The sequence below is a fragment of the Fukomys damarensis genome, unplaced genomic scaffold (assembly GCF_012274545.1).
Source record: "Fukomys damarensis isolate Sample0158 unplaced genomic scaffold, DMR_v1.0_HiC HiC_scaffold_16, whole genome shotgun sequence".
Classification (NCBI taxonomy): domain Eukaryota; kingdom Metazoa; phylum Chordata; class Mammalia; order Rodentia; family Bathyergidae; genus Fukomys; species Fukomys damarensis.
This window is the reverse complement of record NW_022900928.1, coordinates 25,246,551-25,261,952: the sequence shown is the minus strand read 5'-3', so window position 1 is coordinate 25,261,952 and position 15,402 is coordinate 25,246,551. Positions and strand designations below refer to the sequence as shown.

At 38.8% G+C, this 15,402-nt stretch overlaps 1 protein-coding gene across 5 annotated transcripts in view; it reads left to right on the top strand.

Annotated features, from left to right (window-relative positions):
• The window catches only part of Stim1 (stromal interaction molecule 1), a 207,949-nt gene that overhangs the window by 113,964 nt on the left and 78,583 nt on the right, over window positions 1-15,402 (top strand). For all 5 annotated transcript variants that reach the window (XM_010603163.3, XM_010603164.3, XM_010603162.3 and 2 more), the window contains exon 2: window positions 7,971-8,101. In XM_010603163.3, the coding sequence (XP_010601465.1) occupies window positions 7,971-8,101 (131 nt within the window). The remainder of the gene's footprint in view (window positions 1-7,970; window positions 8,102-15,402) is intronic.

Sequence of the window (15,402 nt, the reverse complement as noted above, 5' to 3'; positions counted from 1 at the left end):
AGACAGGGTCTCACTATGTAGTTGAGACTGACCTGGAACTCGCTATGTAGTCCAGGCTGGTCTTGAACTCACAGCGATCCTCCTGCCTCAGCCTCCTGAGTGCTGAGATTACAGGTGTGTGCCACCATGCCCGGCTAGATTATTTCTATTTAATATTTAGATCTATGATTCAGTTTAATTTTAGTTCAGTACATGGTCAGAGATATGGGCCCCAATCTTCTGCAATTTTCCCTGTTTGAAAAAGGCTATCTTTCCTTCAGCATTTTTTTTAAATCCTGGAACTAGTGATCCTCCTGCCTTAGCCTCACACAATCATGCCAAGCTCTGTGGATTTTTATTTTTTCTGGTACCAGGGAATCAAACTCAGGACCTTGCCCTTGCGAGGCAGGTGGCAGAACCACTGGGCTACATCCCTGGGCCTGTAGATTACTTTTTGATGATTGACCCTGAGGGGAGAAGTAAGTTTGGTGAGAAGTCAGAGCTTCACCTCTTAGGTCACTGCTGCTTGGGAAACTGAAACTTGTGGCAGATTTGTCCCTCAGCAGAGCTCTTCTGGGTCCTTGTCCCTGCTGAGAGCTGGGCCTTTTCTTGGATCCAAGGACATGGCATTCTAACAGGCACAGGGGCATCTTTTAGATCTACTGGGTTTTCCCAGCCCAGATCTGACTTTTCCCTCCTGGATAATCCTGATATGTGGCATAGCTGAGTTGAGGTATTCCACTGGGGACCTTTACCGCCAACACCAAGTCCTGAACCAGTTCCCCTTCGTCACCTTTACATTTTTGTCTAAAGTGGTGGGGGTGAACCTGTAGCATGTGGATTGTTTATCGTTGAAAGCTCCAAAAGGTCATCATCACTGGTCTAAAGGGACTATCTGCTTCTCCTCTCTGCCCCATCCTTATTCCAGGACTCTTTCAACAATTGTTTTTACGCTTTTTCCTGGTTGTGATGGTGCACACCTTAATCCCAGTACTTGGGAGGCTGAGGCAGAAGGATCACCATGAGTTTGAGGCCACCCTGGGTTACATGGTGAGTTCAAGGTGAGCCTGAGCTACATAGTGAAACACTGTCTCAAAAAAAGTTTTTTTAAAACTTGCTCTTACCCCTTTCTGGATGTGGCTTGTGAACAGCTGAGAACATGAGAATTAATCTGAAACATAGAGGAGTGAACCCTGAGTGACTGGCTCTGCTGGAGAGGTAGAAAGATTTGGATACTAGGAAAATAAAGGGCTTTGTGATTTGCCTGTCAAAATAATAATATTAAAATGTTATTTGTTGTGTTTCATTGTGTATACCTTTGTGCTGCTATTGCATAAGCAGTGGTAAAACTGCTTGTACCTCAGCACAAATCAAAGGACCAAACAGTACTAATAATCAATGTATTCCTCACCTCCACACATTCTCATTAAAAAAAGTTGTTGATACAAAAGTCATCTGATGGTATATATATAAAAAAACCCACTAAAACTCTTCAACACTCAAGAACCTGCTTCTTGAGAAGATTGGGAGTCTTCCCCATATTCTAACCTGGATGCCCTCTAATTCAACTGTGTTCAAACACCATCTGCCTGGAGACGATGTAGAGGTGATATCAGATCCCACAGGCTGAAGGCTCCGATGCCACTATTGCCCCAGCTTTCCCACCCCAGCTCTGTTGCCAGTTGCAAGCCCCTGGTTGTTTTTTCTGTGCTTCTGACCTACCATCTGTAAGTCGGGTCTCTGCATCTTCCGGGCTACATCACAGAATGCAGGGAGACACTTATTTACTTTTGCTGGCTGTTACAAAGCATACAGATGAAGAGATGCATAGGATGAGGTATGGGAGAATGGCCTGAAGCTTTTGTGCCTTCTTCAGGTACACCCCTCTCCAGTAACTCTACATGTTCGGCTTTCTGGAAGTTCTTCAGAACTTTTTGCATTTTTCTTGAGACTTGTTACATAGGCATGATTGGTCAGTTTAACTTTTAGCCCCCCTGAATGTTGAGAAGTGGAGCTGAAAGCTTCAACCCTCTAATCTGGCCTTGATCTTTCCAGAGACCAGCCTTCATCCTAAGCTACCTGAGGACTGCCAGCCATCAGTCGGTACATTAATATATAAAGAGAGACTTGTCATTTTTGAAGATTCTATGGGTTTCAGGAGTGGTATGCCAGGTAGTGAGGATAAAGACCACATGTATATCTTCTAATATTACAAATAAAAATTATTCATTTTATTAAATTCTTCCTTATTAGTACATGTCTTTTAGTAGTCTGTGTGATAAAATAGGAAGTACACATAAGGCATTGCTCATGTGGAAATTTGATGGTTATCTCAAGGGAAAGCACATGTGTAACTGAATTGTAAACCGAACTACCTCCTTTTTCCTGGGAACACTATTTTTACTTGAAAGAACAACAGGCAAACTGTGGTTATTCATACTTAGATATTTGGCAGACACTTTCTTGAAAGTGAATGAGACAAATGGTTCACTTTTTGATAGTATTTGTTGCCAATTCCAACTTGTAAGTGAAAATTAGATTTTGTAGAATTTCTGTTGCTGAGAATTTGACGGTTTCCCTAGATTAAATCATAGCCTAGATAGGCTATAAGGGACAGAAAGAGGATCACTGTTGTCTCTGCTTGTTGCTTGCTGTTTGCTGCTTGCTACTTCACTACTTTGCTGCCTTCTTGTCTTCTACCTGCCATGAACTGTTTCTTCTCTGGATGTCCATCTGCCATGCCACCCTGCTTTGGAGCCAGCTAACTGGTTAACTGAAACCTCTACAAACAGTGAGGGAAAATAGACCTTTCCTCCTTTAACTTTGGGTGTTGGTATTTTGTCTCAGCAATAGAAAAAGTAACTAAAACACCCTCTGTTTAGTATGACCCTTTTTTTATTGGTACCAGGGATTGAACTCGGGGTCTTGCACTTGTGAGGCAGGTGGCAGCATCACTGAGCTAAATCCCCGGCCCTGTCATGATATTATTAATTGTGATTATTATTGTTATTTTTATTATTGGTACTGGGGATCAAACTCAGGACTGCACTTGCCAGACATGCGCCAGCAACACTGAGCTAAATTTCTGGCCCTTAAGTTTGATTATTTTGATGTTGTCTAAAAATATGTTAACATTTAGAACCTCTGCATAACTCATTGAAGCCATAGTTTCCAAATAATGGGTGAATCATGTTATAAAATCATGTATGTAAGAAGATCCATTCAAAGTATAAAAAGATAGCTGGAGATTTAGCTCAGTGGTTCCTCCACCTGCCTCGAAAGTACAAGGACTGGAGTTCTATCCTTGGTACAAGAAAAACAAAAATAAACAACACAGTTCACAAAGTATGAAAAAATGGATTTTAATGTTACAGAATACAAAAAGTTCATCCATATAGTTTCAAATTTCACACTTCAGCTAACCTCTTGTTAATGTAACCTTTGACTGCTGTCAGTTTTGAGTGTAGTATCAGAGAAGAATAAATGCACCTCCCTTCTCCAACTGTGTATCTATGTTTTAATATTCAGTTAAACAATACATCATAACAGAATGAATGTGAAAGTGAATATAAGGCTACAACTGTTTTCAATTAAGCCAGATATTAAAAAGATTTCCAAAGCTGGGCACGGTGACACACACCTATAATCTCGGGAGGCTGAGGCAGGAAGATAGCAGTGAGTTTGGGGGCAGCCTAGGCTACACATAGTGAGACCCTGTCTCAAAACAACAACTATGAAAGATTTGCAAAAATTTGAAACAATCCCATCCTTTTCATGAATTTATTCAGAAAACAATTGTTTTTCATAAAACATTATTTTATATAATTTGTTAGAGATTTATTGTTTAAAATGAATAACTAAATATACAATTTGTGTGTGTGTTTTTTTTTTTTTTTTTTTTTGAGGCAGGGTCTCACTATTAATTCAGGCTGGCCCTGAACTCAGTATGTAACTCAGGCTAGCCTTGAACTCACTGTGATACTTCTGCCTTAGCCTCCAAGTGCTGGAATTACAGGTGTGTACCACCACACCTGTCTGTTTAATTTCTAATATGGTAGATATCAAACATTTCTCTAGGGTTTAAAATTTTTAGTGTATGAAGGGGGTCCTGATGCTAAAAACCTGAGCCTATGCTCTTCTTTTTTCTCAGAATTCTTTTCTTTTCTCCCTAAGAAATCATACATATAATTGTGGAGTTAATATTTAGGTATTAATTTTTAAACACAGAGCATTTTAACAAGAACTTAGCTATTTGCACACTGCTGGGATCATGGTTCTTATCCTATTTTGTGGAAATCACAGTCTAGTAGAGATGACATATTAAATGGATAATTACATGACTATATGAAAGATGTTACCAGTAACAGCACATAGTTATTGTGGGAATCTAGGCTGTCATCACTTTCTTGCATCCAGCCCATTTACCCACTCACTTAGGACGTATGACTGGACTAAGCCTCCTATGTTTGATTTTTCATAACATGACAGGGAAAGTGGCTAAAGTTAGCAGAAGATGAGAACTTTTCATTTGCTTCTCTGGGAGGAAAGAAGGGTGCTGCAAATGTATTGAATATTAGCTTTATGCCATGTCCTATACTGGATGTTTTAACAAATCCAGTTTCACTCCATTCTCACAAAAATCCAGTGTACAAGATTATTACCTTCATTTTGCAAATGATAAATTGGAAGCGCAAAGAAGTTAAACAATTTGTTCAGTATTGTATGGTTTATAATTTATAGAGGGGGGATTTAATATATTGTTCTGATCATAAGTTCAGGACTCTCATTGTAGTAATAATGCACTGCTAAATGGGTGGATCTTCGAAGACATTTCCACATGACCGTGGGAAACCTTGCCTGGATAGAATACACATGGAAAGATAGAAGAAGTCTCCACAAGGATGGGGAAACAGCTTAGGAAATGCTTAGTTGAAGAAGTTATTTGTGAATTTGGCTGACATGACTGTTTAGCAATATGGTGGTTTTTAAGCTTTTGTACTTCTTTATCTTCAAATCTTCTAATTCTTCTGTGTACCAAATGATACCAGCAGCAAAGGTCACCTGCCTGATCAGATTACAAAGCAGTTTGTTGTTTGAAGCACAAACTTCTGGGATTGCCATAGGATTTTGGGAAAGGTGCTGGCTGACCTTAGGCCACTAGTGTCCAACCTGGAGGCCCCTACTCCCTAGAGCTTGGTAAACTATTTCCATTGTTTTTAAAGCCTACTAGGAACTGTGCTATACTTAGGTAAGCCTCTGTATAGATGCAGGCTCATAAAAAGACTGGGTTCTTTGGGTTAGAATGTTGTCAATCTAATGTGATTTATGTATGCTACCTAGATCTTCTAGAACATAGAAGGGCTAAATTCAATTCACCACCTGTTTTTGTGAAAAAGTTGTTTTTTTTTTTAAAACACTAACTCATATCTGTATTTTGTCTGTGGATGTTTTAGAGTTGTTTAAGAATTGCAGGGCTGGGGATTTAGCTTAGTGGTTCCACCACCTGTTTTGCAAGTGTAAGGTCCTGAGTTTGATCTCCGCTACCAAAAAAAGAAAAAAGAATTGCAGCAGAGGGGCAGGGGATTTAGCTCAGTGGCACTGTGCCTGACTTGCAAGTGCAAGGTCCTGAGTTCAATCCCCAGTGGATAAAAAAAAGAATTGCTGCAGGAACTATATGGTCTATAGATCCTTAATTGTTTACTAGGTGGCCCTTTACAGAAAAAGTTTGACTCCCTTTTTCCCTGTTGTGACACTTAGCACATAGTGTTTCAATTGTCGGTTGCTCGCACTTTAGTAATTGAGCTCTTGGGGACAAAAATAAGATGTGATTCATACCTTTATGCCAGGTGCTGATCATAGGGCTTTAAATATGAGCAGTGCCCAATAAATGTTATTTAAATGGCTGTATTAGGTGCTTGCTGAAAAGCTCTGATAGGCAGCCAGACATGGTTGCACAGGCTTGTAATCCCAGCTACGTGAGAGGCTAAGGCAGGAGGGTCACAAATTCAGGGTCACTGTTACAAATAAAAAGGATTGGGGCTATAGCTGAATGCTCCCTTGGCTCAAATCCCAGCCCCTGCCCACTCCCCCTAAAAAGCGCTACAAAAATGAGGCTGAGGAAAAAAAGTTAATACCGATTAAGGTAATTTCAGCACTCTATGCTTTATTTATGAACTAGACATTACTTATTACGTTTGAGGGGATGGTTTTTCTGGAAATGGGTTCCAAGAATGAAACAGTCATGCCAGGACTTCTTGTTGGTGAGGAAACTGAAAAACAATGTCTTAATCTCTGTCTGTATTCTACCCTATCTCTCAGAACCTACCATCTCTCCATGCTACTCCTAATCCAATTGGGCAGAACACATGTAGAGAAACTAACAGTTACATACAGGTATATCTTTTGTATGCATACTGTTATCTTTTTTCTTTTCTTCTATAGAACATTGCTTTTAGCTGGGTGTGGTGGCACATGCCTGGAATCCCAGCACTCTGGTGGCTGAGATAGGCAGATCTGAATTCTAGTTTAGCCGGGGCACCTTAACAAGACCCTGTATAAAAGTCAAAAAGTGCTGGAGATGTCATTCAGCTGGTGTTTCCTAGCATGCACAAGGCCCTGGGTTCAGTCCCCAGTACTGGCGGGGGAAGATCCAAATCAAAAAGAAAAAGGAATTTTACAACCTAGGAATTGGAAGAAATATATTAGAAATTCAGTCAAAATGTTGTTTTCAAATAATGACCTTGAGGCTTGGGGAACAGAAGTGATCTTTCTTGTTACATGGTAGAGCTAAGCCTAGATTCCAGGCCCTTTGTTCTGCGTGTATCCTTTAGGATAGATGTTTTCCAGGTTTACGAGGGATTATTAGTTGTCATGGAAAGAGCTAATGTGGCCTAAAGCACTTTGTTGGTTTGTGGTATGAGGAAACTTCATTCCAGATCTTTGAGGCTGTTATATCAGATGAGCTTAGGACCTTTAATAGCTAATAGATATTTTGCTGGATCCGCCCATGGGAACGCTAAAGATGTGAGAGGTTTCCCCAGTCATCCTGTAGCTGGCATTGTATGTAACGGCAGTGATAAAGTAAACAAAAAGGAAAACTATACATTATTTAGACACTGGGATTAAATGGCTGTTATTCTATTTCCAGAAATATTATATTGATTTACATTTTTTTTTTTTACCAAAAGTAGTATCTCATTTGAATGTATTTTAAAAGTTATTAATGAGTCTAAGCCTTTTCTTGTGCTCACGGATGTGTTAGTTAGCTTTCTATTGCTGTGACCTGAGAAAAACAATTTAAAGGAGAAAAGATTTATCTTTGCTCATAGTTTCCTAGGTTTCAATCCATGGTTGGCTGGTTCCATTATTATGGGTCTGTGGTAAAGCAGAGAGCATCATGGAGTTGGGAACATGTGGCAGAGCAAAGTTGCTTATCTCATGACAGGCAGGAATCAGAGAGACATACATGGAAAGGAAGAGAAAGAGAGAGAGGGAGAGGGAGAGGGAGACACACACACATGCCAGTGTCCCAGTAAGGCCACACCCACCATGACCTACACCCTCCAATTAGGTCACATCTCCTAAAAATCTTAACACCTCCCTCCTACGAGTGCCACCAGCTGGAGACTAGGCCTTCAACACATGAACTTTTGGGGGACATTCCGCATCTAAACCACAGTAATTGGCTATTTGTATTTTCTGTCATTTGTGAGTTACCTTTTCTTGTTATTATCTAGATCCCAGTTCATTTCTAGTCTTAACCTAGACTTTACTACCAGGGAAATATTAGGATGGTAAAGCATCGCTCCTGTATGGGAGAGTTCAGCACGTTCTTTAGGAGATAAAAAGCTAGGTGGTAGGTTTATATCACTGCATAGATGTTTAAGTGCCTGTGTGAGGAATCAGATGCTGGAAGCTAAGGACGCTGACATAGGTGGGTGATAGAGGCTGAGAAGCAGCTCTGAGTAACATCTCTTGCTTTTCTCCTACAGAGTTTTGCCGCATTGACAAGCCCCTGTGCCACAGTGAGGACGAGAAGCTCAGCTTTGAGGCAGTCCGCAACATCCATAAGCTGATGGATGATGATGCCAATGGTGATGTGGATGTAGAAGAAAGTGATGAGGTGAGCTTTTCCACCCTGCCTCATCTCTCTTTTTTTCCTGTGTAAATCAGTCCTCAACATCTGCCTCGGCAGACTGTTCACTACAGAGAGATGTTCTTTGGTGACTTTTAAAAATTATTTATTTATTTGGTACTGGGAGTCAAACTTGGGACCTTGTGCTTGTGAAGCAAGTGGCAGAACCACTAAGCTAAATCCCTGGCCCTATTTTTAAGAGAAAATAGGTTCTTTGGTGACTTTTTGTTCTCTAGGAACTGAGCCAAATCAAGTGAGGTGGCTCTTGGCAGAGCAGTCCTCCAGGAGCCAGCCTGGCCTTGTGCAGGCTTTGTGCCTTCATCTGCCTGAGTGAGTATAGGCACTTGGCTAGTAGCATAATACTGACTGAGCTGTGCTGTTTGGGAGGAAAGGGATTCCTGATGTCATCTCTCCAGTTTCTCTGGATCTTTAATTTAATCCTGTCAGAGATAGAGGGTATCAATCTGTATTCAGCTTGTATTCATCTGTATGTTGGAATGTGGGAGAGAAACCAAAACAGCTAGATCCTGCCTTGTGTGAGTTTATACTCTATTTGGGAAGAAGAAACAAATCTTAGAAAATCATCCTAAATTCCAAGCTGCATTTGTTGGGAGCCAGTTGAGTAGTCCAGATAGTAAGAACTAGAGAAATTCTAAACGTTTTCCCTTTTTTTTTCTTCTGTTTTTGTTATTGTTTTTATCTTTTGGCATTACTACAGTTCCAACTCAGTAGAACTGAAAATATAAGGTTATCATGTAAGAAAATATGTAAAGTTTCTCCATATTAAGCTCAACATGAACCAGTAGTTTGGTGAAACTACCAAATCATGCCAAATCTTCAGTAGTGATGCCGTGTACAGATATTACTCATTTTATGACCTATCTGTTTAGTGACTCAACTGTGACCCATCTTTTTCTTTGTACAGTTCTATATATCCTGTTTATAAAGCCTCAATGTCTTTTTTGGTTCAATATACCTTGTTTGTACAGTACTGTAATTTTTGCTGATTATTTTGTACAGTATTATTCTATACTTTTATGTTTTGTTATACATTACTTACTGCATGTAAGAGTTATGGAAATGAAAGCAAAGTCATCAAGTTGGAGTTTTCTTTGACCATTTATTTATTTTGAATCTTGTAATGTCCATATTTTATACAAATCCTCATTTAATGATCAGTTCATTTAATGACCTAGACACAGGAGTGTAGCTCAGTTTTTAAACAAGGAGTGTTTGTATATTGTTTTGTTTTTTGTTTTCTTTTTTCAGTATAGGGAATTGAACTCATGACCTTGCACTTGCCAGGCAGGTGTGGTGCCACTAAGCTACACTCCCTGGCTCTGTGTCTGTATATTTTAAGAGAGCAGATAAGCCTAGACTCTCTTCCCTTCTGGTTAGTCTGACTTTAAGTTTTGAATTTAGTTTTGGATCTCACATCCTGAGAGGACTTAGAACATAAAGAAGCTATACAGACAAAAATGACATGAATGAAGACAAGTATGGAAACTATGAAATTAAGAGCATTAAACACAGTCTCTAACCCACAGGCTAAGGTAGTAGGATCACAAGTTCAAGGCCAGCCTGAGTCAGACTTTGTCTCAATGTAAGCAATAAAAAAGGCTGTAGTTTAGCATCCACTAGGTTCAATTTTCAGTACTGAAAAACAACAACAACAAAAAACAAAAAAATGAAGAGTAAGCATTAAGTATATGCCCTTCATTGTGCTAGGTATGGAGTTGCGATGGTAAATGAGGCAATGAGGCAGTTATATTCTGTCCACAATTTATAGTCTAGTGAAGATGCTTAGCATGGAAAAGAGGAGATTCATATAATGTAATTTCTGTCTTCAAATATGTAAGAAGTGGAAAAGTCAGATTTTAAAAGCAACAATAACAATGAGTACCCCCAAACTAGCTATCATTTATTGAACTTCTCTTCTATGCCAGGCACTGTTGAGCTCTTTGCATAGTTACTTGTTTAATTTTCTTTTCTTTTTTGAGACAGGGTCTCACCCTGCAATTCAGACTTGGCCTTGAACTTGCAGCAGTCCTCCTGCCTCAGACTCCTGAGTGCTGGGATTACAAGTATGCGCCATCATGACTGTCACTTGTTTAATTTTTCTTAACAGCTTTGTAAAAGTGTTGTCATTAACATGGAACCTTACAAAGGTTAGCATTTTGTTTTATAAGGACATAGTGGATATGAACTCAGATCTGATTTTAAAATCCATGATCTTAAGCACTGCTATATTGCTTCCCTTATTCTAAGGGCAGAGCCACAACCAATGTGGGGAAAATAAAAAATAGATATTTTCTTTAGCATAAAAAATTGCCGTGTTTCCCCCTCTTCCTCTCTTCTTCCTCCTTCTCCCTCTCCTCTGTTACAGCTGTACTGGGTATTGAACACAGGACTTTGTGCATGCTAGACAAGCTTTCTACTATGAAGTGACCCCCAATGCCTTGCATTTGTTTTGAGGCAAGTTATTGATAAGTTGCCTAGGCTGTATTTGAACTTACAGTCGTCCTTCCTCAGTCTCCCAAGTAGATGGAATTAAGGGAGCATGTCACCATGGCCAACAGTTTTCCTCCTTAAGTAGTGAACCCCTTGTCATTGAAGATAGGGAATACAGCTCTCCACTAACTAGTCAGAAGAAGGGATTCTTCTGTTATGAAGAAATAGATGATGTCCACCAAATTCATGGAAAAGAAAAGTGGACTTCCTAGAGGAAATGTAGAATTTGGATAGAATGGATATTTTAGGGCTACCTGAAGAGTGGAAAACCAGTGTGAGCAAGAGATGTGATGATGGGATGGTTTGGTTAGACAGAGGGACTGTGGTAGAAAATCACTATGCAAAAAGTTGGAAAGGAGAGTGGTGCTTAGGAGCCCCAGGCTGTGATATCTATATATCTCTATCTCTATTTATATCTCTATATCTATCTGTCTATATTTTGTACCAGAGATGGAACTCGGGACCTTGTGCTTATGAGGCAGGCGGCAGAACCACTGAGCCAAATCCCCGGCCCTGAGAGATGTATGTCTGTTGAACCAGGCAATTATAGTTCTTGAGCAAGGATTTCAACTGTGATCAAGTATCTGAATTTTTGGTATATCCAGAAGTGTCACAGGACCAAAATTTTATTTCTTTCTGCCAAAGATAGGGCCATGTTTCTGGTAGTGAATGAGATATCCTGATCACTGTCCTAGGACATTGCCTTAGAACTGGGGAGTGCACAGTTTACAAGGTGATATAATCCAATATCTACAAATTCCTGGATATCTTTGTCATGTGCTCCTCCTTTTTTCACATTCTGCTGAACTGCTTTGTCAATGAGGGAAAGGAGAAAATGTTCTTTTTAGAGGAATGTTATCACAACAAAAGCTCAACAGCAATAACTGTTCCAAAATAACACAAAAGCTATCAGCCTGCTCTTCTCTGCACCAGTAGTGAGCTGTTCTTTTTCAGCATAGCTTCTGCCTTGCTTTGGCTTCCTCTGTTCTCACTGCAATCTCAGGCCTCTTGTGTTTAGAAGAGGCCTGGTAGCCTGAGTGTTCACAATTACAAACTACTGCCCTTAAAAGAGAAAGTAGTAAATGTGTGTGCTTAAGGCAGTTTAAACATATTTGAAACAGCTGTGGGATTTAGCTCCAACTAGAAAATTTGGTGGATAGATCAGGGCTTAGAATATTGGGTGATGGAGCTGGGCATGGTAATGCTTGCTTGTAATCTCAGCACTTGAGAGGCTGAGGCAGGATGCTGTGAGTTCAAGGCCAGCCTGGGCTATATAGTGAGTTCAAGGTCAGGCTGAACTACATAGCAATAATCCTATCTAAAAAAAAGAAAAGAAAATAAAAAAATAAAAAAATTGAATATTGGGTGATGGAAGATGAGGCACCATGGATTAAACACTGCTTGTGCTGGCAGTTAAGAACTTGAGATTTTTATGACTCATTTAAAAACATTACTAGTTAACTAAGAACCTTAATGGATATCTAAAGTGAAGCTCTGTTAAAATTTCATTTATTCTGCCTCAAATCTCTAAGTTTTTCTGATAACTAATGTGAACTGTATGATCTACCTCAATGCTATATCTTTAAAAAAATTTAGCTGTTTTTTATATTACAGTTTATACTTTATTTTCCTATAGGTTGCTGTTTTATTTAATAATTTATCTTAAAGATTTTTTCCATTTTATTCTGTGATTGCTGCATAGTATGGGCATATTCCATGATATGTATCATAGTTTAGTTTTTTATCATTTGTTATTTTAAAAATTTATTTATTTTTATTAGTACATGTTTGCCATACATAATGATCACATTCGTCATGGAAATTTGTACCTGTACATAATATATTTCAATTCTTTTTTTTTTCCATTCCCTTTTAGCTATTTTTAAAGTAAATCTTCCTAACAGATTGTGACCATAGTGTTAACTTTCATTGTATGAATCAAAGCATGTCTTCAGGCCTCTTGCATAGTACAATACATTCCCTAATACATTCCTATATTGTTGTGCTTGCTCCTTATAGTTTTCCTGTCTTATCTTTGATTCATTGTCATTGTCTAAATGCTATATCTACTCTGCTATGAAATTAGGCTTACAGTAAACTGAGCTCAGCAGGCATTTTATAGAAAACATGTAATCATTTGTGTGGGGTAGCTCATTTGCTGCTAAAATGCAAAAAAAAAAAATTGTTTGTTTTTTTTTTTTGCTTGTGTCTGTTCTAGATAGCAGAGGCTGTATATGTGAGCCCTTCAGATAAACAAGATACACTATTGGTGTTGGTGCCCTTTTTACAAAACTAACAGGAAGTTTTACCAAGCTGGGAGTGTGGGGATTCATGACCTGTGTTCTATTTGTACCTTTGATGGGGACACTGCACTGCCCATGGGCAAAAGATTTGGTGTGGCAGGAAGATACTGTCAGGTCGCCTTAATAGAAGGAGGTGGGCAGACAGAAGCCTGTCTAAAAATACTGTCCCTTGGCTAGATGACCAAAGTTTTTGAAGTCAGTACTATATTCTGTTGTGCAGCATACATGGAAGTTAAGGCATTTATTGGCCATTAAACAAATTCTTTTTTTTTTAAACCAAATTCTTATTGAATACCTATTATGTGCTAGGCACTGATTGAGAGCTGGGGATGCTGCAGTGAACAAAACAGCTATGATCAAAACAGTTTAGTTTTATGGAGTCTGTGATCTATATGTAACAGTGATTAAATAACAAGAAAATTGAAATTAGAGAATGATCAGATTACAGTAGTTTAGTGACTTCCTTTTTGTTTTCTCAGGATAAAATAGTGGTAATGATTCCTGCCCTTAGAGCATTATCAGGATTAAATGAGAAAGTACTGTTAAAAGTTCCCAGCACAGCTGGGCAGGGAAGCACATGCTTATAATCCGAGCACTTTTGATAGGGTAAAGCAGGAGGATTGAGAGTTTGAGTCCAGAATGGGCAACTTGGTGACTTCAGCAAGACCCCATCTAAAAAGAAAAAAATTCCAGTAAAAATAAGGAACTGTGAAACTCAGCAATAGAAAGCAAGCAGCTCAATAAAAAATAGGAAAAAATTTGAACAGAGACTCACCAAGAAAGATATGGATGGCAAATAAACATAGGAAAAGATGCTCACTATTATCAACCATTAGGGAATTGCAAATTAAAACCATAGTGAGATTCCACTGTTAGGCTAAAATTTAAACATTTTTCAGTGGACAAGAGTTTTAAGCAAGTGTTATGTGAAGTATAAGAGGCACTAGAACTCTTGCTGATGGGAATGCAAGATGATAGAACCATTCTGGAAACATTTGACAGTTTCTTATAAAGTTAAACATAATGTACTCCTATGTCCTAGAAATACTATTTCTATGTATTTACTCCTATAGATAAATTGAAGTTTATATTCACACAAAATCTGTATGTGAGTGTTATAACAGCTTTATTTACAATCTCCAAAAACTGTTAACAGCCCAAATCTCCTTCAGTTTGTGACAGGAAAAGCAACCTGTGGAAAATTATTTGTTAGTAAAAAGGAATGAACTATTGTTGCACACAACGTAGATGAATCACAGAGGTATTTTGCTGAGTGAAATAAACCTGTCCCCCAAAATTATGTGCTATATGATTCTATATATGACATTCCAAAAAAGACAGAGCTATAGGGATGAGAGCTAGATCCATGGTCACCAGGGGTTAGAAATGTGGGGAAGATTTGGATACAGAGGGTCTGCATGAGGGAGTTTTTTTTGAATAATAGAGTTGTTCAGTGTCTATGCAGATTGTGAGGCCATTACATGAATCTAAATATGTATTAAAACTCACAGAACTATACACAAAACAACTAATTTAATCACATGCTGATAGTACTTGATCCATAATTCAAGCTCAGTGGGTACAAGTCACTTTCCTTTTTCCTCTTGTATTTCTAGGAAAGTGACTTGCATCTGACATTTTAATAATTATCTGATTGATATGTTTGATTAAGTTATGAGTTTCTTTAGGGAAGAAACTGACCTTATCTGATTTGTCTCTTTCCCCCAATGGCTAGCATAGCCTGTAACAGAATATGTACTTAATAAATGTGTTGAATGACTACAAATGTTCCTATAGTAACATGATATCAAGCTGAGATGGGAGTTCTGAGCAAGGCTGTATGCATACATTTTGAATGTGGTATGGGTAGGTATTAGTATGAGCCCAGGAAGCTGCCAGATCTATTTATGACTGTGTTATCTGTGATGTCTAATCTAGGGGAATGGCATAGGGTTAAGGACCTTGTGCTCTGGAGCCACACAGACCTGATTCTGCCGCCTACTAGTTGTGGAAACTTGGAGCAATTACATGTCTTTATCAGCCTGTTTTTTCATTAGCAGCTTTTTTTTTTTTTATTAGAAATTTGTTATGGCCAGATTCTAAAATATCCCCCATGGGGTTTTGGGAAATGGTCAGATCATGAGAATGCTAACTTCATTAGTGGATGAGTTTATAGCTCAGTGGGCTTATTAGGATTGAAGGTGTGGCGTTGAAGGGTGTACTTTGTCCCTGGTCCCTTCTTTGCTGGCTTTTCCTTTCTTTCTCTGCTTCCTGGCTGCCATGAGGTGAGCTGCTACTGGTTTCTTTGGTTCTCTAGTATGCAGGCAGGCACTGTGGGAGTATCCAGCTTCTAAGCCTGTAAGCCAACCTAATAAATAAATCCCCTTTTATAATTTTATATATATATATATATATATATATATATTCTGTTCCTTTACAGAACCCTGACAAACACAACTGGAGAGATAATAATTA